The sequence below is a fragment of the Aethalodelphis obliquidens genome, unplaced genomic scaffold (genome assembly GCF_003676395.1).
Source record: "Aethalodelphis obliquidens isolate GAN/ISIS:26980383/991018 unplaced genomic scaffold, ASM367639v1 scaffold15, whole genome shotgun sequence".
In the NCBI taxonomy this organism is placed as follows: domain Eukaryota; kingdom Metazoa; phylum Chordata; class Mammalia; order Artiodactyla; family Delphinidae; genus Aethalodelphis; species Aethalodelphis obliquidens.
In genome coordinates this window covers 456,693-481,531 of record NW_020837959.1, presented here as the reverse complement: position 1 = coordinate 481,531, position 24,839 = coordinate 456,693, and the positions used below count along the sequence as shown (strand labels likewise).

The 24,839-nt window shown below is 60.6% G+C and overlaps 1 protein-coding gene across 10 annotated transcripts in view; it reads left to right on the top strand.

Moving 5' to 3' along the window:
- Positions 1-952: 952 nt before the first annotated feature.
- Positions 953-24,839, top strand: part of TFDP1 (transcription factor Dp-1) — a 34,087-nt gene continuing 10,200 nt past the window's right edge. Inside the window, exons 1-12 of one of the 10 annotated variants that reach the window (XM_027115753.1) lie at positions 4,499-7,176; positions 7,306-7,372; positions 11,814-11,920; positions 14,459-14,465; positions 14,546-14,580; positions 15,577-15,742; positions 16,095-16,238; positions 16,753-16,821; positions 16,999-17,150; positions 17,578-17,744; positions 18,728-18,806; positions 21,942-22,740. In XM_027115753.1, coding sequence (XP_026971554.1) covers positions 15,629-15,742; positions 16,095-16,238; positions 16,753-16,821; positions 16,999-17,150; positions 17,578-17,744; positions 18,728-18,806; positions 21,942-22,116 — 900 coding nt within the window. In that variant the 5' untranslated portion in view covers positions 4,499-7,176; positions 7,306-7,372; positions 11,814-11,920; ... (1 more) ...; positions 14,546-14,580; positions 15,577-15,628 and the 3' untranslated portion in view covers positions 22,117-22,740. The other 9 variants (XM_027115754.1, XM_027115750.1, XM_027115749.1 and 6 more) reach the window with 9 other exon arrangements.

Sequence of the window (24,839 nt, the reverse complement as noted above, 5' to 3'; positions counted from 1 at the left end):
CAGCTGTTACACGATGGCTTGTCCTCTGCTTCCTGGTCTTGGGGACTTGAGTACCTGGCGTGGGTCTCATCTTTACGTTGTTTCATTTGCATTTCAGAAAAATCAGGGTTTGAGTGAAAATGTCTCATGCTGAATCGATGGCATCTGGATCTGATCGGAGCTCTGGGGGTGAACACCCCCTCGTGCAGCCGAGGGCCCCAGGCCACCAGCATCGGGGTGCAGGGAGGATCCTGGCTGCAGTGTGGACGTGCCCATGGGGTGTGGGCAGCAGGGACTTGTTGGGGGGAAGGGCCTGCTGCACTGGGTCTGGGGACGGGGTTCCCCTTGAGGGGCCGCGGCCGGGCACAGTGGGTAGGAGGGCGGACGAGGGGCAAACCCAGAACAGGCCTTGGGGGCTTTGGGGAAGGGGAGAAGCCCGCCCATTGGGTCAGCCTTTCTGGTCCTAAAGAACCTGAAATCATGTTCCCCTGGGGGCGACTTGCAGAGGGGCGGGGTCCTAGTCTCCGTCGCCTGGCAGAGGGTGCGGCAGGGCTATAGCCCCTGCAGGCCTGCCGCAGAAAGGCCAGAAAGCGGGACGGAAGCAGGTATGTGAAGTTGTCTCGGAGCTGTGTCACGTTTTCTTAGGGCAGTCTTGAGTTTGCACCTGTTGTGGAGTGAATTCGCTGTTTTTCTGTCCATGATGAGTGAGGCTGGTCAGACTGTGGGTTAGAGGCCGCGTCCTTCTAGGGAGGGTGAGGCCGGGTCTGACGGGAGCCCCAGGACCTGGTGTTGGGGGCTGGGAGTGGGGCGGCACCTGCTCTCTGGTGGGTGGAAGGTGATGGTTTAGACGATCTGCGTGGCGCTGGGAGCAGGTTGGGGGGCGGAGTGGGGGGAAGCGCTCCTTCACACGTGGGTCTCTGGGGGCGCGGGGGGCTCTGATGCCCTACAGGAGGCCCTGGAGCCCTGGCATTTCCGAGCAGGGCGTCAGGGCCCCTGAGGAGGAAGCAGAAGACGCGGGCTGGGCTGTGCCCTGCCTCCCGGCCGTGTGCCCCTCGGGGACAGTAGCCAGCATCCCGGCAGGGGGTCAGGATCTCACTTGAACTCTGCAGCCTCACCCTGGTTCCTGGTCCCGCCTGCGCCCCCCGATCCCTGCAGCCCGCTGGGCCTCGTGAGTGTGACCCCCACTGGTGGCGAGCCCTGGGCCTGGTGCGGGAAGCGTTGTCGCCCGCCGGCCGTCTCCTCTCCAGACCTGTGGCCGATGCTTCCCTGCCTGTGGCTCAGGCCACTCGCTGTGGCCGTGGCCACTGTGGCTCTGGCCGCCACCTGGCTTCCTCTCCGTGGATACCGGGGGGTCCCGGGGCGGGGGTCCCGGCCTCAGAGCCGCGGCTTGCAGCCCCCCAACCTCGTGCTTCCTGGATCTTGGGATCCTGGGGCGTCTGGATCCTCTGTTGAGGAAGTGGCGGGAGCCTCATGTTTGCCCAGTTATGGAAGTAGAGGGTTTATTTAAAAATCCATGTAAGAGTCGGAAAGAAAGTTAAGAGTCGTCTGAAATCACGGTCCAGGGTGGCCTTGCTGTTAGATTTTGGGGGTTGTTTTGGGAGTAACTTACACGTCCGTTACACGGCTTTGCATACGTGCTCTCAGACGGTCTTCTCCTGCTGTTCTTCTCCACGGGTTTGTCCCGGGCGTTTTCATGTTGGTAAATATGAACGATGAGAGGCGGCTTCGTTGGGCCACCTCGAATGTGTGCGGGGGGGGAGGGGCCCGCACCCCTGTCGCGTCCTGAGTGACTCGGTTCAGGGCTGTCCCACCGTCCTGCCTCCCCCGGGACTGGTTACACTGCTACTGTCGTGGCATCAGATGTTCCAGGCCGTGTCCCTCGAAGGTGAGAAACCTTTACACCTGAAACTTGTATGATGTTGTACATCAGCTGTAGCTCAAAAAATAATGCAAATAAATAAAGAAGAGAAATGCCCCAAATGCTGCACGTTGATTCCCGAGTGTCTCCCCGCTGGTCCTAGACCCCGAGGGGCTCTGCCACTGGGGCCCCGTGGGGTGTTTCACGTGGACGTGGCCCTGGGTCCTCACCCGTTCAGGCAGCCTCCCCTGTACCGCCTTGTGAGCGCCAGGGGCCGGTTTCACCTGTTCTGTGGTGTCTGTGGCAGGAGCTGGATCTGAGGCTCCAGGCACAGCCTCCCGAGCTGTGCTGTCCACCTGGAGCCTTTCTTCAGTGATGGACCTCAGCCCTCGCCCTGGCACTCCGGCCTCGTTGGTTCATAATGTCTCCGTGGTGGCCCTTCCGTGGCAGGTGGCCTCGGTCAGCTCCGTAGCAGGTCACCCAGAGTCTAGGGACCTTGAGAGCAGTGTTGTCACCTGTGGCGTCTGCGGCAGGAGCACGGGACCCAAAGGTGTCCTCGATGGTCCCCGAGGCCCCCGGGGGCCACTTGTCGCCCTCAAATCATGAGAGCAAGTGAGGGGGCCGAGGAGACAGAGGGAGACAGAGACAGAGAGATGGGGAGAGACAGAGACGGACACAAGATGCAGGTGGGAGGGGCGGTGAGCCAGCGGGCAGGCGACTTGGTCCCTCGTGAGCTGCCCTGGCCTTTGCGGGTTTGGCCACCAGGTCAGGCCGCGCTCGGGGGAGGGGACTGGGCAGGCGCGAAGTCCCGCCAGCGGGGGGCCTGGCTCACTCACCGGGTGCGTGTCCCCCGGCGAGGGGGGCAGCGTTCTTCGGGGTCCATGTCCTTTTACGTTAGGGCTGCTCCTGTGACTGCTGTGCTGAAAGGACCTCATTTCTCTTGTATGCGCGTCAGTGCTGACGTTAAGGAATGCTGTGGACTAGGTTTTCTCATGATTTCCACGAGGGCCAGCGATGATGGATTTTGTCTTTTTCTCGTCACCATGACAGCACTGATGCGCTGGGTGTGCCTGTGTGGCTCGGGAAGTGCTGCAGCCTTTCAGGATGAGTCAGGAGGAGGTTACTGAGGTGAAGGTGCGCGCGTGCGTGCAAACTGGCTCCCTCAGCACCCCTCCCCGGTGGGCGGGCCCTGGCCTGTGCGGAATCCTCGGGGTCCAGCGAAGGCGGCCGGGAGGTGATGCAGAGGCAGACTGGGGGGGAGATGCGGCAGGGCTCAGCCAGGTCACGCCTCCTGGGGGCAGGTGACGAGCTGGGGCCCCACTTTGCATTTCTCAAGCCTGGAGCGTGGTGGTGTCGGCAGTAGGAAGGTTTGCTAGTTTAAGTAAAGTAGTTGTCAGCTTTTCAGCTTTCGTTCTTAATTGGTTCAGCTCTTTCTAGCAGCATTGTGTGTTTGGGAACACGTGTTTTACCGTCATGGCTACTGTGGATGGGATAGCTGTACCTACTGTGATTGAGCAACCGACTTTTTCCGCTAACTACAAACACAAAAGGCAGAATATGGTTTTTCTAAGGAAAATTAAGGTTAGTTATGGCAAACGAGTGCCTTTGTTGTTGGTTTGCATGTAATGGATTTCGCAGCATGGTGTTTCCCTAGAGGAAGCCAGGTTTGCACCTTAAATACAAAGATTTTGTCAGAAAGCGAGTCCAGAGCGCTGATGTTCCAATTCACTGCAATTTCAGAAACATGTCTCGAGGGTCAAGCGCCACCTGTGTTTTGATGCCTGTTGTCAAGGCCCTGAGCTCGTAGCCTCTGGGCTGCGAGGTGCGGGGAGGGGCCCCGAGGCCTGCTCCGGAAGCGGGCGTTTTAGGAAAGGCTGCACTGGGGTGGCGGGTGGCTTGTGGGTGACGATGCCCGCGACCCCTCCGTGCGCACCTGGGTGGACCGGCTCCTCTCCCGAGGTCGGCGCTGTCCGTGGTTTGTCCCGCTCCGGTGCAGTGTCCTGCAGGGCAGGGGCGGTGCAGAGGTGCTGTCCCCACACGGAGCCTGGGGCGGGCTAGGGTGTTGGCCTGAGTCGTCTTCAGGCCCGCAGACGACTCTGTCACCTTCCTACAGAGCCGGGCGAGAGGGGCCTTGGGTTCAGGGGTGATGGCGACGTCTGTGTGCAGCGTCTCTGGAAGGTCTAGAAGGTGAGGTGGAGCCGTCTGGGCAGCGGGGTGGCCTCGAGGGTCTGCCCTGCTCCGATGCCGTCGCTCTGACGTCTCGAGCTGCTTGACTGTGGCTGTCGCCCGCCCCCCCGAGGCCAGTGCCGCTCGCTTAGTCCCTCAGAAGGGACTCCTGGGGTCAGGGGACCTGAGAAATTGCTGGGCTGTGACTGCGTGTCGTTGATGGTTTGCGGTCGCGTCACATCCAGGGGTCACGGCCGCGGCTGCCCACGGCCGTAGGTTTGCCCCCAAAGTGGCGGCCGGATGGTGAACAGCAGTGCTTTGTTATGTTCTGAGGAAACCTGTAACCGGCATCGTCTCTGGGTGGGAACAGTGACCCCAAAATGCAGTGGCCGAAAGTAACAACACACATGTGTTCTCCCAGCAGCTGGGGAGGGTCGGGTGCGGGTGGCCTTGCCGAGGGGTCTGTCCCTGGGTCTGGCGGCGTCCAAGGGGTGAGGCGGCCACCCCGGGGGGCCTTGGTGTCCTCGCAGCACCCCGAGCGAGCGGCACAGGAGGGGCGACCCCGCTGTGGGGCACAGCCCGCGGTCCCCACGGGTCCCCGGTGAGGGCGGGAGCCCCCGAGGCCCCAGGTCCAGGCGGCTCCTCCAGGCTCAGCGAGGAGGTCCCCGCGGCGCTGGTGCGGCGCTTCAGGTTGTCTGAAGGGAGGGTTTCTCAGGTGTTTGTTTCCTTCACGTGCAGGCGAGCTTGTGTCTCCTCTGTGATTCTGACACATTGTGTGGGGAAGTAGAGGGAGTTTCTGCACCTGGGAGCCTGGCTGGGTGCGGGCTGCCGTCCACGCGGCCGTCCGTGTGAGGGGACGGGCCCCTCCGGGCCGTTGGGCCTCAGTCGGGTGTCGGGTGTCACAGGCTTCTCGCCCCTGCTGGGAGATCAGGGCCGAGCACCCGGCAGCTCTGGGGGGGGTGGGGTCTCTCTGGAGGCGGCGGAGCCCGATCCGTGGCTCTGGGTGGTGTCACCACGGGGGGTCAGCTGGCACCGGTGGGGGGCCCTGCGGCGGCCCAGACGTCCGCGAGGGGACCGCTGAGAGCCCGGCGGGAGACGCAGGCGCTGTCGTGGGTTCTGGCCCCGTCTCTGCTGTGGCTCCCCGCTGGAGTGTGGGAGGCTCTGGAGCGCCGCGCGGTGGGTGCAGGCGGCATGGCGTCCAGGGTCAGGAGGCCGCTTCTGTGCAGTGTCGCTGCGGAGCCGGCTCTGCCCCAGAGCTCGTGAGCCGTTTGCCTCGTTTCTCCTACGTTTCCTGGTCCAAGTTCCCCTGGCTTAGGTGGGAGGCTGGGGCTGGCAGAGAAGGGTGGCCCTTTGCCCCACCCTCAGCAGTTTGCAGGATGGGCCATGCCCGTCGGCTCTGGCCGGGCAGCTGTTGCGGAGAGCCTGCGGCCGAGGAACGGAGGGTGGGCCCTGCTTCCGGGGTGGGGGGCGAGCGCCCCAACGCAGGACTTCCTGGGCGTGAGCTGCCGAGCTATCGTGGGTCACGTCGCTGCGGGCCAAGCGTGAGAACCGAGCAGGCCGGGGGCATCGGGGCCCTGGCCGACGGGGGCAGCGGCATTGTTCGGCGCGGGGGACGCTGGTCCCCAGGGCGGGCCGCCCCTGCGCCCTGCGGGCACTGGCCTCGTCATGGGGGCAGGCAGACCTCCTTGACCGCCAGCTGGCATGTCCGCATCGGGTCTCTGCTCTGTGGCTGCAGCGTTCACGCGGAGTCAGCTCTGGGGGAGCAGGACGGGGAACACGGAAGCCGGAGGGAAGGGCGGGGGGCCTGGGGCCCCCTGCCCGCTGCTGCCGTCCAGGCGAGGGGGACGAGCCTCTCTCGTCGCCTCTTCCAGGTGCGCGTCCTTATACGGCCCTTCCTGGCCCTGGCGGGTCTTCGCTCTGGGGCTCTGGGGCTCCGAGCCTGCATTACTGGGGCGTTTCTGGGACCCGTGAGATGCGGGCTCCCCAGCCGTGATCCGCGGCGGTCCTGGTGGTCAGGCACTTGGTCCTCCCCCTCGTTTTCTTGGGGGGTCAGGAAACGGCTACAGGGCGTTGCTGGGCTCAGCTTGTGGGTGGCCCCTCCCCCGTGGGGCCTGCCTTTGTCTGGGGCCTCAGCAGGTCGGGGGGCTCCCCCGTCTACCCGTGGGGGATGTGCGTGCATTTGAGCACCTCACGGACGTGCCCGCCCAGCCCCACCTCGGTGCAGGGCTGAGGTGGGCTTCTCCACGGCCGGTCTCGGGGCCGCTGGGCAGGGTCTCCATAGCTTTTGTTTTCACACCTGGTTGTTGCGGGCACGTGCGAGGTGTGCGTTGCTGTGTATGTGGGCGTGTGAGCGTGTGTGTGGACGTGTGAGCGTGTGGTGTGCGTTGGGGTGTGTGTGTGTTTACGTGCATGCGTGTCTGTGTGCATCTGTATGTGCACATACGCACATATCCGTGTCTGGCGGCCAGGTCCGGTCGGGAGGGCTGGATCCGGGCCCCGCTCCGAGCAGAGCCGCTGGGTCCAGGGTGTGGCTGCAGGTGCCCCTCCTGGCGCTTGGCGGAGCAGAGAAACGCTGGCGGTTCCCAGACGTGGGGAGGCTGCCGCCACACGGCCTGACGCGGGCGGGCAGGGCGGTACCGTGGCTGGTCTGTGGAGGTCCGGGTCCCCAGCGTGTCTCACCCGAGGCTGTCACCATGACAGTTCGGGCGGTGCTCCGAGCCCTCCGTAGTCGCACGTGTCGGGCACACGCTTCTTTCGTTCAAGCGGCCCATCGTGCTGGTGCCCCAAACACGCTTGACCGTGAGGTGCCGCCCTGTGCCCCTCTGGTCGCCCTGGGACGAGGGGGGCGCTGGGGGGTGTTGGGTGCATCCCGTGGCCGTGAAGGGCGGGGACGGACGTGCCCCGGGCCCCAGGCCCACGCCCCCCATGCACAGAGGTCTGTCCTGATGCTGGGAGCGCGGTGTCCGGCACGCTGACGGAACCAAAGGTGCTGTTCTCAGGCCAGAGCACCAGTTTGCTTTCCCGGTGGCCCACCCGTGGTTACGCATCGCTGATCCCAAATGTGAAATGCCATGTGACTTAGTTGATAACTAAGGGAAGTGTTGCACGGTGTCCCAAAGGCTGAGATTCAGAGGCTGACAGGATCCTTTTCCCGCTGCTGAGAGCCGATCACGGTGGGTGAGCCAGCACGTGCCCCCGGGCCTCGCGGCTGCGTGGGGACGGCGAGGTGTGCGAGCGGCGGGTTGCTGGATGGACTGCCGCGCTCCCCACGCCTGCTCACTGTGTTGTCGTTGCCCCCACAGGCCGGTCTAATTGAAGCCAACGGGGAACTCAAGGTCTTCATCGACCAGAACCTTAGTCCTGGAAAAGGTAAGGGCGCCCGTCTCGGGAAGGCACGTCTCTGGATAAGTGTGTCTAGTGTGGGGTGGGTGTGAGTGCCCTGACGTGAAGACCTCAGTCAGCGGTGGGAGCCCCACTTGGGGAGCTGCCTGCCTGGAGCCCCCGAAGGACCGGGGTCAGCGCCGCAGTTTATTTTGGTTAGTAAGTTGTGTGCTATATGCAGAGATTCGGGAAAAGTGTGAGGAAGAGAACACAGCACAGGGCACGGATACTCCTTCCGCCTCAGGGCAGCCACGCTGATGCCCGTGAAGCCCACCTCAAGCCTGCGGGTGCGCGGTGCCCCCGTGAGAGAGCGGCGTCTCCTCGTCCGCGCTGTGTCCTGAATGAGCCTCGACGTCTGTCTGCACCCTTGGGATTGAGGGGAGGGGGTGGGGCGGGGCGTTGCGGGCCCTCTTCCCAGGGGCCCCAAGCTTTGCAGTTTCCTTCCTGTAGGGACACGGGATGGACGCCTGCTAGTGGGTGTGTTTGAGCCGGTCTCCCAGCTGTGGATTTGCTGGGTCAGAGGGACGCCCACCTCGAGGTGCTGGCCTGTGATGCCTGGTGGACCAGGCCGTGCCGTGCGGGGCCGCAGCTGCAGGGCCTTCCTTCCTCTGATCTCTGTCTGCCTTCGGCATGCTTGCTGTTGCCTTTCAAATTGGAAAGTTTTCATCAAACAGATAATACGTGTTCACTGAAAAAAAGCGCTGATCGTACCCAAGGGTGCAGTTGAAGACGTAAACGTGCGTTTAAGTGCACGTTTCCTCGGGAGCGTCTGACACCTGGTGTCCATGCACGTGGTGTCCTGGGACCTGTGTTGTCCTCTCCCGGCAACATCTGGTGCCACCTTTTGTGGCCCGATGGCAGCTCTGGGCTCCTGAGTACCAGGTGCGCGTAGGCCACCATCTTCCACTCCCGGGACGTGCTGTTTCCCAGGGCGGGTCCTCCTCTCACTGGTGAGGGGCGTCCTCTGGGGACGCGGGTCACTCCGGGTCACTCTGTCCCTCAGCCTGAGGGTGGGCTTCTCGGGCAGCAGAGGCGAGAACTTAGTAGTGACGTGCGGCTGGAGGCTTGGTGTCACTTGACGATTCTTGAGACTCGGAACCTACCCTCCAGACACACACCCGCAGGGTGAACTCAGCTTCCGGTATTGCTGGGAGGCCTGTTGTAGGAGGACGAGGTGCCCCTCCCCGTTGTGGCCCCCTGGGGCAGGGCGGGGGCTCAGAGGACGTTCCAGGTGGGGATGGTTCTCGGGGAGGTAGAAGGCTGCTCCCCAGGACGTGGTGGGGAGTCGCCCAGGAGTGGCCGGGGTCAGGGCGCCAAGACGGCCAGAGGGCGCCCCAGGCCCGTGAATGCTGCCCCTTGATCTATGCGGGAGCTCCCGCAGGGCCTGCCCGTGAGTGGTGTGTCCACGTGGGCAGGTGTGGCCGCTGTAATGGCCCAGGAGGGCAGCTCCCGCTGATGCCTGAGAACCAAGGAAGCCGCCGGGCTCTTCCAGTGCCAGTGAGGCCAGCGGCTGGCGGGGCTGGGAAGACCCAGCGTGCGAGTGGCCGCCTTGCCCTGACCCTTTTGGCCACGTTAGCCCACAGGGTATTTGTAGCATGGCAGGCAAATAGTAACTCTTCAAACATTAGGTTCTGGAAATTTTTAAACGTTTGCTTAAAATTATTCTCAAGAAAACACTAAACCTCACGTTTTCATACTTTAAAGTATCTTAAAACCTCTGGATATTAATGATATGGTTACTAATGATAAACCTATGTAATAATTTTAGAATCCTTTTTCTGTTAATGGTTATAACAGGTCAGACAGTATATATTCTTAACTCGCTTTTTTGAAAGGAATTCTCTGGTTCATAATGTTATATTTGAAAATACTTTGTTTGGTAGTTCCCTTAAGAAAGGCTTTGTAGTACGTTTTATGGTTAAAGCGGTGTTATTTCTAGGGAGCAGATTCCTAGCTTGTGTTATAATTTAACCTCCCTGTGGCTGAGATGTTACGCCCCCGCCCCCATAAATGGGTTGTGTGTGGCACGTTTATCAGGAAAACGTGTAAAGCATTCTGATTGCTCTGGCCAGATTAAACCAAAAGCGGAATACCATTCCATGCCCGACGTTGACCAAAAGTAGCCAATCTCAACTGAGTCAACAGTTGTCAGAAACCTGGGAGAGGGTGCTGGGGTGCGTGCGTGCGCGTACCCGTGCCGGCAGAACAGCCGCAGGCCAGCGCTGGGCTGAATCCCGTGACGCAGAAGGTCACCTGGGACCCAGGTTCCCTTGGAGAAGGGGCACCGGGAACGTGTAGATATTACATTGTATGTTTGTGTAGTTACACCTGATATTAAAATGGAATCGGCCCAGCCTTAGAGGAAGTCAGCTAGATCTCTCTGTGGGTCAGTTTCAAAAACATCAGAATCAGAGTTGCAGAATGCGTACAGTACGTACTACCTTCTAGATGTAAAGGCCCGCAAACAGCACTCACATTGTCCGTGGATGCGTGGGCATGTGTGGGAAGCGTGGAAGACGCAGTGAACGCTCTGAGCGCGGTAGCTGCTGGCCGGGCGGAGTGGGGAGCTTTTCGGCAGAGACAGTGAAATGGCATTCGTGATTCTGTGCGTGCTGTGTACTGGCGCTAAGGCTGCCTGCAAAGTTATTACTTGTATTTGCAGCGTACACGCAAGGGGAAGATCCCCGGGGTGGGACAGGCGGCATGGGTGCAGGTGAGGAGGGGCTGGCCCGGTCCACCCCCGAGTTCTCCCCGCCCCGAGCTGGGCAAAGGCGAGAGCCCGGGTAGTGGCTGGGTGTCGCAGCCGGACCTGCAGACCGGCGGCGAGGTGGCCACGCAGCCCTCCGTGGATGTGGCCTCCGCATAACGACGGACAAATGGCTTTAAAGGCCGACGCCAGGAGCCGTGCCGGACAGCTGCTGTGGGCTTTGACCCGGCGAGCTTCCGCGCTCACGGGTGGTTGAAAACGGAATCATTTGCAAATTGAAAAAAAAGTTATTCTTTTTAGTGAAAATAACCAATTCCGTATTTTTAAACTTCCTAGTTACTTATCTGTATGTAAATCTGAACGTGGTATGTTTAATTGCCTAAGTGTATTTTAAATCTCTCAGTGCAAAACAGAATAATTTTGTGTCTTTTAAAAAATGTTTCTCATATCCAAAACAATTTTTTAAATATTTGTTTTTGTTAAGATACAGATCTCTATTTTTAGAGGAATATAAAAAACTCAAAGCAGATAAACCTATTTTGCTTACAGCCAATAGTTTAAATTGTTTTGGTGTTGATTGGTAAAAATATTAATATTTAGGCAGTTGAAGGATGCATATCTGTCTTCGTCAACTTAGGTTAATAGAAATGATTCATTGTTCGTACGTAGCATCAGAATTCATTGTTTACTGGAATTTGAAGAAGTGTATTTAAAATGCATGGATTGTAAAGAGTTCAAAAATGAGACCTCGGACCAGGCCAGACGGAAGGCCGTGTCTCTCCCTCTTGCTGAACCTGGTGGAAGTGAAGGAAAACGCCCTCCGGTGGCAGCCTGGTGCAAGGCTCCCTGCCTGTAGAACCCCCGCCACCCACCCTGGGGGCCCGGAGCCCGTGTGCTTTAGGGAACCGGGGGGTCCTGTCCACACGGGGCTTCTCCGTCCCTCCAGTGGGGCTGGAAATCCATGTCTTCTCACCTGAGACGTCCCGGCCCTTCCAGGACGCTCGTGCCCCCGGGCCCGCCTGCCGGTTTCCCCGGGCACGCGTGCCCTCTGGTGTCGGCGGGGCAAGGGGTTCACCGTTGTATCCCTGGGACCGAGGCTGGTGTGGGCACACAGCGCTCTCAGCGGGCTCGTGCTGAGGGGAGGAAAGTTTCCGTCCCCCCTGAGGTGTTTCCCCAGCTCTGTGTTAGGTTATCTGACTGTTAAAGAGGTGGCAGCTCCTCACGAGTCACTCCTCCTGGAAACAGAAGCGGATTCTACTTCTCGAGGAAAAGCAGATCGTTAGATTTCTACGCCAGGTTGCCAACACACAGAGAGGTGTTGGAATATGAGTTAGTTCCAACTGTGAAGTTCTGTAATTGTCTTAGAATTGCAGACTTGAAGAGCTGTTTAGCTTCGGGGCCTGTGGTCCCAGCAGAGCATTCTGTCGGTGGGCAGACAGCCCACAGGGGTCGGGTAGGTTGGTGACGGCCTGGGTGCCCCGGAGCCCCCGATCCCTGGACGCGAGGGCACAGGGGCGGGTAGGGGTCGTCGTAGGGAGAGTGGCAGCGTGGGTGCAGCCCCCTCAGATTTGGGCATCGGCTTCGTAGCGGCTCGCGGCGGACCGCGGGTCTAACACGGTCGGGGGCAGTCAGGCTGTCTCCCAAGGGGCATCTTCCCCCTGACACTGGCACTTGGAGCCTCAGTTCAGGAAGGGCGTGACCTCTGGTCTCCTTGCGTTGCAGGTGTGGTGTCCTTAGTGGCCGTTCATCCCTCCACAGTAAACACGCTTGGGAAGCAGCTCTTGCCAAAAACGTTCGGACAGTCCAATGTCAACATCGCTCAGCAAGTGGTAAGGCCGGGAGGGTGGTGCACGGTTGGCCCTGTGGCTTCCCTTCCTGGGCCCGCAGGTTTCAGGAGCACGTGGCCAGTGCCGTGTGTCCTCCCCCGGCTTGGGCCTTCCTGTGTGTGCCGCTGGACGGCGGAACCCGGCCAGGCCAGGGCAGCTTCCCCGCCGGCCACGCTGGTCCCGCGTCTGCCCTGATGGTGCTTCCTGGGGTGACGCGTGCTCTTGGGCCCGAGCTGGTGCGGGCTGGCCGCTCCCGGGCCTGGGCCCTCCTCAGGGCGGGCCGATTGCCGGCCCGGGACTCGAGACTGGTGTCCGTGCGGGCCTCACGGCGGCCTCAGGGCTCTGCCGGCCGTCAGGTGCTGCAGGGCGGGGGCTTCCCTGCCCATCCTGGCCGATGGGAGGGGGTCAGAGGCGGGCCTGCGCTCCTGGGACTGTGCCAGGCGCCTCTCCTCCAAGTACTCCCACCGGCCCGTCAGCTCCCACCTGTGGGGTTTGGCGGCTCCCTTCCCGACGGGCCTCAGGGCTCCACGGGGCCGTGCGAGGAGGGGCGTTCACCGCCCACCGCCCCGCCAGGCGGCCCCGGGCAGCGGTGTGGCCTCCCCCGTCAGGGAGCTGGGACCACGTTTGCTCAGCAGCATTGCTGTGATTTTTCAGATCCGTGGTGTGTGGGAGTCCTAGGCCTTGCTGGGCACGTCACAGATATCCAATAAATGTCCTTTTGATAGAAGTTATAATCCACATCATTTTATTTTATAGGTACTGTGCGTTACGTTATAGCAGAGTCACGCCTGAGAATAGCTTGGTGATTATAGCAACAGTTCTGTCATTAGTACCAGTTTAAATAGTTGGGAGGAAGCTAACGTGAAGAGTTTTCTGGTGGTGCCTTTCCGACCTGCAGCTTATCCACCTGAAGTTCCACTGCTGACTTGCCCCAAGCCGTCTCGGAGCCCAGCTAGTTGTGGAAATGTGTTCTTCCCAGAATGCCCGTTCTCAGAGTTAAAGCTGGCCCGCCACAGATGCCTGTCCATCTCTACAGACACAGGGCTAAAAGCAGAAGAGCTGGCAGGTTCCCACAGGAGGGAAGTCCATGGAAAATAGTGAAAATAGGGGAGTGAGGGGACACAACCTGTGGTGTCCTCCGCGGGGCTCTGGGCAGTGGCCCGCCGGCCCAGGGTGCGCTCCCCGCTCACCTGTCCTGTTGTCGAAGGAGGCTGCCCTTGCAGTGAGCACCTGTTGGGCCCTGCTGTGTGCCTGGTGCTCTGTTCTCCTTGCAGAACAGTGGAACCCACGGGAGGTGTCCTTAGGGGTGGACGGTGGAGTGGGCCCTTGTGTCCGGTGGGGCAGTGACACCGAGGCTGGGCACCCCTTTTGGGGGCAGCGGCAGCAGCCTGGCCTCTGCCGGCCACGCAGGGCTGGGCCGGCGTCCCGAGCCTGCTCTCCTGAGGACGTAGCGGGCGGAGTGCTGAGAGGGACGGGTCTCAAGGTTCCCGAGCCAGTGGCCACAGGCTCTGGCTGCGCGCCTCCCGCCGAGACCCGGGGCCCTCGCCTCTGGGGCTTCACCCTCGTTTCCATCCTGCCTCACTTTCCAGAACGCTAGCTATTTGATCGCATGTCTTTGGGATGAGAGTGACCTGCAGTTTGAAAAACACGGTGACGATGCCTCAGTCACTGGGAGCGTGAATTAAAAGAACGCAGTTCAGCTGAGCTGTTCTCCTTTCTGTGGCTTTTGCAGATCATTAACATTGACAGGTGACCTGGGCTTAGGGATAATTTGCAACGTGCCAGGTCAGCTGTCCCAGGGCCACGGCAGGTAGCCCTTATCCCACTAAGCAGCGGACTAGCGGGAGTGTCCAGCTTAAAATAGCCCGGACACGGCCTGCTCTCCACGCGCCCAGTGCTGGGGACCAGTGCTGACACGTTCGGCGCCATCCCCGTGCAGTCACCAGGAAGCGGTGCTTCGAGTGGTTTCCTGGGTCGGGCACGAGCTCTTTGGGAAGCTAGGATTTTACGTGGCTGGACGAGGCAGTGTCCCCGTGTCCCCGTAATGTGTGACTGTCGACGGATGGGACCAGAGTTCTGAGCCTTTGGTGTCAGAAGACGCCTTCTGTGCAGGGACGGGTGTGTGGATGTCGGGGGCGGCCCCGGTGCCATGGCCTCTCCTCCGCCCCGTGCTGTCTGGGGTGCCCGGGGCTCCCCGCTTGGCAAGCCTCGCTAGCCCTGCGTTCCTTTTTTTCTTCATTTGGGGGCTCATTTTAGCACCGCTGAAGCATAGCGTTTTATCCTGTCTCGTGTCACTGAAAGGAAAGGAAGTAAAAGAGGAACGTGGGAGTCCCCCTCGGAGTCGTCTCCAGGCCCGGCCAGGCCGCCAGGCGTCCCCCGCTGCCCAGGGCTCCAGGTGTCCCCGTTGGGTGCCCACGTGACTGTTCTCTGACCTTTGTGGTTAATAGAGCTCGGCGGCGGCTGTAGGTAACGAGAGTGATGAAGCGGCAGCATCGTGTGGAGGAGATTCTGACTGTTTTGAATTGTCTCTTCTGACTGTAGGTAATTGGTACGCCTCAGAGACCTGCAGCGCCCAACACTATCGTGGTAGGAAGCCCACACACCCCTAACACCCACTTTGTCTCCCAGAACCAGTCTTCAGACCCCTCACCTTGGTCTGCCGGGTGAGCACTTGCCTAGAATTTACCCCCCAGCCTCTGGCTACGTGGCCGACCAGCACGCCAGAGGATCGGGCCCTGGCCAGCGCGTGCCCGGAGTAGACGCGTGGACCGCGCCGCCCTGCGGTTTTGGGGGTGGTGACTCCACTGCGGTTTTGGGGGTGGGCTCTGGCTTCTCAACGCAGCGGTAACTTTCACACTTTGCGCTGTCTGTACCAGAAAGTACCGTTTCTCGAACCCCAATAAACGTGGCGGGTTTCGCAGCAGCTTCTCCTAAACAGCTAAATGTGGCCGTGGGGACAGCCCTGTGTGACGGCCACACCACCCTGTTCCTTTCCTCCAAAAGCAAAGCGATGTGAAAGCGACTTTACTCGGAGGTCAGCTGTGCAACTTTCCCTAAGAGCAAACAAAAGCAAAGATGTAGAATCGTGTCTGTATTTTTGGTTCTAAAGCAAAAATCATCAGCTCCCGCAACTCGTCAGTTGGAAACTTGGGGCGACCGTTTCCTCGCTGTGGCGACTCAGGAAGGTCGGACGCTGGGGCTCCCCGCCGAGGGGAAGCGCTCCAGCCTCAGCGCTGGGCGCCGGCGGCCACGTGGCCATCAGGGTGTCTGCACTGGCTCACGTTTGCCCCCAGATTCCTGTATGTGCAGCAGAACTTCCATAACCCCTGATGTCGGTCGACATCTTTTTAAGAAGCAGCGTTGTCTGGCGTCCCGATACACATCGGACGTGTCCTGGGGTCTGCCCTTTGGGTCACGTGCCCCACTTTTCCCGAGAGCTGAAGATACACGTGTAAGGTCCGGCCACTTAAGTTTGTTCTCCAGCCTTTAAAGGAAGGAGGGGGTCCCTGGACGGGGAGACGGAGCCAGGCTCCCGTCCCTGCTCTGCTGAGCGCAGCCCGCGGGACCCCTCGAGGCGCCCGCCGGTCCTAGGAGGCGGGTCTGGATCCTGGGCTGGCGCTGTGTGCTGAGGCCACTGCTCTCCTGTTGTGTCTTTGAAGGAAGCGTAGCAGGAAAGGGGAGAAGAACGGCAAGGGGCTGAGGCATTTCTCCATGAAGGTCTGCGAGAAGGTGCAGCGGAAGGGGACCACGTCCTACAACGAGGTGGCAGACGAGCTGGTGGCAGAGTTCAGCGCCGCGGACAACCACATCTTACCGAACGAGTCGGTGAGCGTGTGCGCGGCGGGGCTGGCAGGGCCGCGAGGCTGGCGGGGCGGGACACCCCGGCCCTCTGTCTGTGTCTCAGATGGCCTCAGACATGCAGAGAAGCTCTGAAAGCACTTCCAAAGGTCTCCCGGCCCGCTTGTGTGGTGATGCCCCCGCGTCCCCGGCGCTTCCACAGCGCGCACCGGCTCCGGCCCCGTGTGTCGGCCGCCTCCCCGTGGCGACGCCCCCTGCCTGGGCTGGCGGGCCGAGCGGGGCCGTGCGGGGGGCTGCCTCACGGGGGCTGCGGACGGTGCCCAGCCTCGAGTGTGCTCGGGTTTTGGGCTGTCTGGAGATCTCCCTCTGTCTCTGCCAGGCTTACGACCAGAAGAACATCAGACGGCGGGTCTACGACGCCCTGAACGTGCTGATGGCCATGAACATCATCTCCAAGGAGAAGAAGGAGATCAAGTGGATCGGTCTGCCCACCAACTCCGCCCAGGAGTGTCAGAACCTAGAGGTACCTCCAGCCCTGCGTCCGCCGCGTGTTCCTAGCAGGCGTCGGTCGTCTGCACCACTGGCGCCTGCTGAGTGTCTTGGGCGGCGGTGGGGGGCAGGTCTCCCCGCGTCCTGAAGCCCCTGATCACGTCCCTGCTTTCCCACTTGACGGTGACCCTCCGGCCGTCTGGGGCCGCGGACACTGGTGGCAGGGCAGTCGGCCCGGTCCGGGGGCGGTTTCCCCCAGTGTGGGTGAACGCTGCATCCCAGTTTGTGGGGTTTTCAAAAAGACACCATAGCCGTGTCCAGAAGACGAGAAGATGGAAGAAGCTTGTGTAGTTTTGAGGTTAAGAGAAACTGGCCTGTGCCCGCAGCGTCTGCCACATTCTAGGTTCTTCTGTTGCCCCACCGTCAGGCCCAGGGCACACGTCTTCGGCGAGGACCTTTCCTCAGTGACCCTGTGTTGCCTTGGATTTTAAAATATGCTGTGAAAACCAGTTGTGATGATGTCTCATGCCGATGGCTTGTCTTTGAAGGTGGAGAGACAGAGAAGACTGGAAAGGATAAAGCAGAAACAGTCGCAGCTCCAGGAGCTTATCCTGCAGGTAACGCAGCGCCTGCCGTGGGGGCAGTGGGATTGCCGTTTGCTGGCGTCGGCCCCCCTCCGCGTGTTTGCTCTGGTCTCTGAGGGGGTGCCGGGCAGGGCCGCTGAGGACGCCCAGGGAGGGTTAGGTGGCCGGTGGCAGCAGGTGTGGGTGCGCGTCAATCGTGCATCTTTTTAGCAAATCGCCTTTAAGAACCTGGTGCAGAGGAACCGCCAGGCGGAGCAGCAGGCCAGCCGGCCGCCCCCCGCCAACTCCGTCATCCACCTGCCTTTCATCATCGTGAACACCAGCAAGAAGACGGTCATCGACTGCAGCATTTCCAACGACAAGTAGGTCGTGGTGGGAGGGGCCTTGGCCGCGTGAAGACGCCTGGTCGGGGGGCGGGGGCAGAGAGAAGGTGGCCCATCTGGTTGATTTGCTGCGGGTCTAGCTTGTAGCCACCAAGTGCGATCTTTTCAGCGTCATTACCTTGCAGGTGTCCTCCTCCCTTCCCTGAGTGTGCGGCTCCTCGGGAAGGAGGGGTGTTGTCAGGGCAGCAGGCGGTGCTCAGGGCCCAGCCCGGGACGTCCTGGGGCGGCCGGCAGCCCCGGGCTGCGTAGGTGCCGCCCGCGCTCCCTGGTTGCTGGCGCTGAGGTGGTGGGTTGTGTGGCTGAGGGAGGTTTGGGGTGAGTGGGGTGTCCCGCTCGGGGCCCCCGAGCCAGGTGTCCAACTCTGTCGTGGAGACGGCGCTCTTCTGACGGTGACTTTCTCCTCTAGGTTTGAGTACCTGTTTAATTTCGACAACACGTTTGAAATCCACGATGACATCGAGGTGCTGAAGCGCATGGGGATGGCCTGCGGGCTGGAGTCCGGGAGTTGCTCCGCCGACGACCTGAAGGTGGCGAGAAGTTTGGTGCCGAAGGCGCTGGAACCCTACGTGACAGGTCCGCTCCGTCCTGGACGGGACGCCCGCCCCCTCCGCTGGGGTTGGCTCGCGCCCGGTGCCCAGAGCAGAGACAGATGGGACGTGGGACGTGGGACGGTGGCGGGCTGTGGGGTGCCGGTGCGGCAGCAGCAGGACGCCATCTGGCGGGGCCGTGGCCCCTCGGGACAGGGGGGCGGGGGGGTGGCGACAAGGCCGAGCCGTGTGGTTCATACGGTGCAGGCGTTACGTCAGGATCTCACCTTCCAGGTAGGGCCCCAGGTCTGTGAGGAGCATGGCAGGCGTGGACCCGACCCCAGGGAGTGGCTTAGTCACTGCAGCAGAGTGACCGAGAAAAGCGTCGTCTCGGCAGCCCTGGGCCTGCCCCCGACGGCAGGTGTGGGGAGCCTCCTGGGTCCCCGGCGTCCGTTCTGCCGGCTCGTTGGCTGAGCTGGGGGGTCCCAGCCGCCAAGGGGAAGGGCTTTGCGGTGAGAGAGGAGACGCTGCCCCTGCGCCTCTGGTGTGGATTACCCCCGAGCGCTCCCAAGTGGCCCAGAATAAGTGGGCGTCTGGCCTCAGAGCGTCCCGTGGGGGCGCCTCCACCTCCTCTGGATGCAGCAGCTGCCCTGCGGGACCCCCGCTGCCCTCCCCACGGCCCCCGTTCTTGGCGATACAGCTGCGTCCAGGACGGGGGTCGACGTAGGTCCTTCCTCCCCTTGGGTCCCGCCTCTGCGCTGTGGTGGCGGTTGCCCTCCCGTGGCACAGTGGTGGCATCGTCGGTGGCCGCGCCGATTCAGAGAAGTAAAGGGAGGACTTCCGTGCTGTCTTCGCGAGGCTTGGTCCGATGGCCGGGCCCAGCGAGCGGGCTGCCTTCTGGCTGGTAGCGGGCATGGCACTGGGCGGCCCGAGGGGCCTCGCCTGGAGAGCCGTCCCGTCTCAGCTCGTGGGCCTGTTTCCTGCGGTCTCTGCTTTGTGAAATTTGCTTTCTTTTCTTTCTCTTTCCAGAAATGGCTCAGGGATCGCTCGGCGGTGTCTTTGTCACGTCGGCTGTTTCAACTGCCAACGGCACGAGGCTCTCTGCCAGGTAACTGCCATCCCCGGCGGGGCCTGGGGGTGGTGGGGCCACTGTCACCTGGCAGCGGGACGCCCGGAGTCGGGGCGCCCAGAGCAGGGCAGACCTCCCCCCACTCCGGATGCCCCCCGAGAGTCACTCAGAGCTCGTCCTTTGTGCAAAGGAGATTTGCTTTTTCTGATTGGTTTCTTTCCTCTAAAGGTTAAAAGTAGTACACAGCTCTTATTTTTTTGAAAAGTACTTCAGTGAAGTGTGGGCAGAGCCCCCTGAACCCCACGGCCGCAGCCTGAGTGACAGAGGCCGTTTCTCCATCTCTTCTTTTCCTTTTTAATACACTTGAAGTCACAATACGCACATAAGGTTCCTTTTTTTCACGTTACCGTGTATTGAGTGTATTTGATATTATCGAAGGAGTTCTATCATTTAAATCAATGTGTATTTGACTTTTGACCTAGCAGTCCCACAGAGCAGAAGTGTCAGACCTCAGGGTTTGTCTTAGTTTTTTGAAGATAAATGTAAAGTAATACCAACGTTAGGTATTGACAAAACAGTGGTTTTATTTTTTATGTAGTATTATGTGTCATACATATTTATATCAATTCTAAACATCAATAAATGTTCCTAAAGTATAAGTGAAATCAGCAGAGTGTAGGTCCAACAAAATGGAATTGACTAATAAGTCACGTGTGCACGCCTTCGAGGGGGCTCTGCGGGCACCGTGTCCTCTGGTCCCCGTGCAGCGCTGGCCCGGCAACAGTGCGGCCCTGAGGGAGGGGCGGGGTCGCCCCGCGAGGGCCCCAGTGCCCGTGGGGTCTGTGTCGACCTCCGGGGCTGAGGGAGGCCCCAGGGTGTCTGCACCTGTTTGGATTTGGACTGAGGTTCCGTTTTTAACTCTGAATCTACCGCTGTGTGTGTAGCCCAGTCTGTAACATCTGAACACTGGTTATACCAAGAGGTGGAATTTGGGTGTTTCCTAAACGTTCCTCTTGCAGAAATTCTTTTTATTGATTAAACTTCAGAGGCTCACATCAGGTTTTCTAAAGAGGGAAGCAAAGCCATTGCCATCTCAGAAGAGAAGCTGACCTTAGTGGTGGACGCGCTGTTCTTACGAAGGCCCGTTCTGTGCGTTGAGCTGCCCTCTGGTTGAACGTTTAGGTGGTTCCCAGTTACAAGAAAAGCGACAACGAGCCGCCTGATGGCTCAGTTTTCCACTCTTCCTGGCTTGGCCTCCAGGCTGGCTTTCCCAGATGTGGGATTACTTTGTCCAAGAGCAGCGTCAGTAAATACCAGTGAGAGGTATCAAGATACATGCGTGTGGTTTTCTGATAACGGGAAAACACCTTTAACGTTAGGAATCTGTGCAGCTCTGCCCTGTGGGCTTTCTGTGGTGCCACAGGCCTCTCAGGGTCCTGACCCGCGTGGCGGGACAAGAACCCTTTTACTCAGTCATCACCCTCCCCTGCCCCGTGTCGTCTGATCCAAGTGTATCACGGCCGCGTTTCCAGGGTGGTTCTGACCCTTTCATGTCCTGTTATCTTTAAACAGACTCACGGTTTACCAAGTAAGCTCCTCCGTTTTGTGGAGAGCAGTTGAAGGCCGCAGTTTGGGCGCAGAGAGGATGCTGTGAGGCCCCCCCGGGGGTGCCGCTGTGTCTCTGCGTGGAGACAGGCCTCCTCCGAGTCTGGAGCCTGGATGACCTGTGTCAAGTTGTAGCTCTAGGTCGGGGTCCCCTCGGGGCCTTCCCTTGCTGTTCAGCTCAGACATGAAGACACTGAATGACTTGGGACGGTGCCTGAGCAAGTTGTAGCTCAGAAGAAACGTCGCCTTCCCTCCCCTCGTGGTGGGCGTGGCCATCTCCCGTTGGTGCCCTGGGACCGTAACTGACCACAGCTGACCCTTCGCGTCTCGTGTGCGCTGTGCTGGGACGCGGGCGGTGGCTGAAGCCGGGGGTCTTTGCCCAGGATTCTGGCTCCTGAAGCCCCTCCGTTGTAGGCCAGGGTCTCGCCTGCGGGCCTGTTGGCATTTTGGGCCGGACCACCCTTTGCTGTGCATGCTGCCCGTGCCTTGTGGGGCACTGGGTTGTGCCCTCGACCTCAGATACTAGCACCACCCCCCGGCCTGGGCCCACCCCAGGGGCCCAGCCCCTAGAGCCCAGGGTCCCCGCCGTGGTCCCCGCCTGGGCCCACCCCCGGGGCCGGCATTCCAAAGAATAAAACCTGCAAGAGCCATGTGTCCTTGGGGCCGTCCTGGAGGCGCAGGCTGCAGTAAGACGCGCCCGTCACCCCCAGCTTCCTGGCTCAGCCCGGACGCCAGAGGAGCTGAGGGTGGGGCCTGGCGTGGCGTTTCCACAGCGGACACACGCACACGCCAGCACACGCTCACGGGGTGCCCCTTTACTCCCCAGCTCCCAGCCTTCAGGGAGGTCAGGGAAGTCACAGGCGGAGGCCTGGGAGGAGAGTCTCGGGGCTTTTCCGGTTGGTGTGCCCGAGTCTCGCTTCCGACATGATGATAAATGGGGAGGACTCAGTGCTGGGGCCCTGCCGGAGCCCCTCGTCCAGTGGTGATGGGTGAAGGGGGCGTGACGGGTGGCGTCAGCCTCGGGGGCGCTGGGTTCTGTGCTGCACGTGGGTAAGGCTTGCCGTTTCTGTTCGTGTAGTTGAGAACACCCGGACCTCCCGGGGATGCCGGCCCGTCTCTGGCGCCGCAGACGCCGCCACTGACACCTCCTGTCCTTGCAGTGACCTGGCCAACGGCGCGGACGGGGCGCTGGCCACGAGCTCCAGCGGGTCGCAGTACAGCGGGTCCCGGGTGGAGACCCCCGTGTCGTACGCTGGGGAGGACGACGACGAGGACGAGGACCTCAACGAGAATGAGGGGGAGGACTGAGCCCCGCCGGCTCCGGGGACACGTCTGGGGAGGAGAACTGCTGTGAACGTGGGTCTTTCTGTTTCCTTTGCCCTCCTCCCAAGAAGAGCTCGCTGAGCCGCCGGGCTCGGCACGCGCCACCGATACGCAACGCGCCGTCCTCTGCGGGGTCCTGACGAGCTGCGCTGTCTGGTGCCGACGCACGGCCTCTCTTTACTCTTCTGGATTTTGTGTTTTCGTTTGCTGTTTTTTAAATTCAGAGTTCATTTCGCCCCTTCACAGTTCTTGCCGAGTTTGCTGGAGACGTTGCGCTCCGTCCGCGCCGAGGGAGATACAGGCCCTGCTGCCCGGCGGGCCCGAGGCAGCCGCTGAGGGGGAGGCACCACGGAACCGGCAGATGGCGAGGCACTGCCTCTCGACGTCTTATTACGACCTTATTTCCCTTAAATTATATTGACTGCGTGACTCCATCGGGTTTCTACTTGGGTTTTGTTCTGTGTTGCAGCCGATGAATTGCGAAGCTCTTTCTTCGTTTCTGTGTGTTTGGTTTGGTAGGAGTTTACTGCCACGCTGGTGCAGCTTTGGAGACTGTCTGAGAGCTCGGAGTGGTTTAATGCTTATGGTAAAATGTGCCTGATTTCTTACAGGCAGCGTTTGGGAACTTTTATTATATAGTTGTTTACATACTTCTAAGTCTGTCATTTAAAGACATGTACTGAAACAAATGTTGTATTTGTTTCGTAAGCATCTTCCTGTAATCTATTATAAAGTTGAAATTAAATATAGAGAATGTTTTAACAGTTTTTTAACTCAAAATTTGTCAATCATTTTTAATAGTTCTTTTTTTATAAAAAGAAAAAGGAATTTCAGGACAGGCAGTAGTCTCTTTTAAAACGTATTTACCAAGAACCATTAACTGCACAGTTGCTGTTAGCTGCCTGTTCTAAAATACTTGTCTTTCTATCGGAACACAAACAGACTTTTCTGTAATATTTTGTGGAATAAAGAGACTTAAATTGTTTGACTTGTTTAACTTGGCACTGTTAGTTTTTATTAATAAAGTGCGCATGGGCATTTTAAACAAGTCGTGTGTCCCTCTGATTCGGGATTGCTGTCTGGAGCTCATTTTCTCCCGTCAGCCGGGCCGTTCTCTGGAGGGAGGAGAGGGTCCAGGCCCAGCAGTGCACGCAGGACCCGCCGAGGCCCCCAGCCTGTCCTGCCGCTGCCCGGCGGCGGGGCCGAGGAAGGAGGTCCCGGGGACGCGGCCAGTGGTGGGGAGAGAGTTTGTGCTCTGCCTTGCTTTTAGAACAAACGTACCCACGGCCTTTAATGTGTGAGTCCTTACGAAACGTGACCTTTGCAAACACACACATCCCCGAAAGGTCACGAAGCGCCCCAGGGAAGCAGGGGGCGGAGGGACGCAGGCTGGATGCCCTCGCGGACACGCCCACGGTGAGAGAGCCAGGCCGAGGGTGTTCCCTGCCTTTCTCCCGGATCCTAGAAGCCGAGACAGATTTTATGGATTTGACTTTCGGAAAAAGAGTCAGATTGTAAGGTAAGATGGGGCAGCTCAGTGTTTTATTCACGTTGGTCGAAGACATCCGTGAGTGTTGCGGTACAAGGTTGCGGCCTCGGGCAGAGTCGTGTCTCCTGAGGGCTGTGGCGGTTCCTCCTTTCTTCCTGACTGTGGCGGACTGAAGTGTCCTGAGGGCTGTGGCTGGAGAGACAGGGGCAGTGTCGGCGCCCGTGCTGAAGTGTCCTGAGGGCTGTGGCTGGAGAGACAGGGGCAGTGTCGGCGCCCGTGCGGTGAGGACACGGCCAGCCCCGCGTCTCCGGCCGAGTCCCCTGCGGCTGTGCCCCTGCTGCCTCTCCTCCTCCAGGGCACCCGGGCGGGTCTGGCCAAGCTGGGCACCCGGGCGTGGGCACGGGACCCCCGACACCGACCTTCCAGCGGTGGTGACCCAGATGACCGAGGGTCTGCTGGTTCCGTTGCCGCGGGAGCGCCTTGGGCAGGGGACGAGGTTCTGGCACCGTCGCCTCTCCTGCTCTTCCTGGTAGGTGCTCAGCTGCGGCCCAGTCTTCCCGGAGCATCACCCGTCAGGGGTCCAGCCTGCGTTCTTCCACGCCCGCTTCCCTGCCGTGTGGTCTGTGACCTCTAGGGGAGGTGTTCGATTCCCAAGTTCACGTCTTACAAGCTGGTGAGTAGTGGGGTTCTGCAAACCAGGAGGCCTGTGGCTACTTGGGCCGAGGACTGACCCTGGGCGTTGGCTCAGCAGTGGTCCCCGGGGCGTGTAAGCGAGCTCCCAAGACAGGAACGTCCGGACTCGAACCTAGGCCTCTGACCTCTGACCCCAGAGCCTGTGCCCCCCCTCCCCCAGGTGCTGGTGGTTCCGTGTATTCGACAGCAACTTGACGGAAGGTTCTAGCACTTCTTTCCAAGGGGCGCTTTGTGGTCGGCAGGTGGCCGGCTCTGAGGTTCCCTGTCCCCTGCACCCCCCGCGGGGGGGCAGCCCCTCCAGCTGCTGCGCCTCAGTTTCCTTCCCTGTGAAATGGAATCAGCAGCCTTGGCCTCCCAGGGCAGCCGGAGGAGGGACCCCGAGGCAGACAGCCTGCTGTGCTCGGACCCCGCGACGTGCGCCCCACACCCAGCCCCATCGAGGCCTCGGTGTCTCTGCTGGGGTGGCTGGGCCTCTGACCTCCAGTGTGTCGTGACAGCCCCGAGGCGGCCTGATCTCTGGGCTGGGCCTCTGACCTCCAGTGTGTCGTGACAGCCCCGAGGCGGCCTGATCTCTGGCCTGACGTGGCACTTCCCAGGTGGCTCAGGGTTTTTGCCGGTGGGGTCGGCAACGCGGAGCAGAGACACCGTACCCTGGGCCCTGGTGGCCTTGGGGGCTGGGCGGCGGGTCCCCTGTCCCCTGAGCCTCTGCGGGGCTTCTTCCGTGGGGTTAGGACTCTGGGCTGCCAGCTCCGGGTGGGGTGAAAAGTGGGCGACAGGTGAGAGCAGGTTTGTCCTTGGGACAGAATGTTCTCGTTTCAGGGTTTTCTGAATGGCCTGGGGCTGCAGACCGCCCCACCCCCCGCCGCTCTGGAGGGGAGACTGTGCTCCGAGGAACGTCACCTCTGGGGTTTGGGCTCCGCTGCGTGGGGACACCCTTACGTCCCAGAACTGTGCGCTCTCGG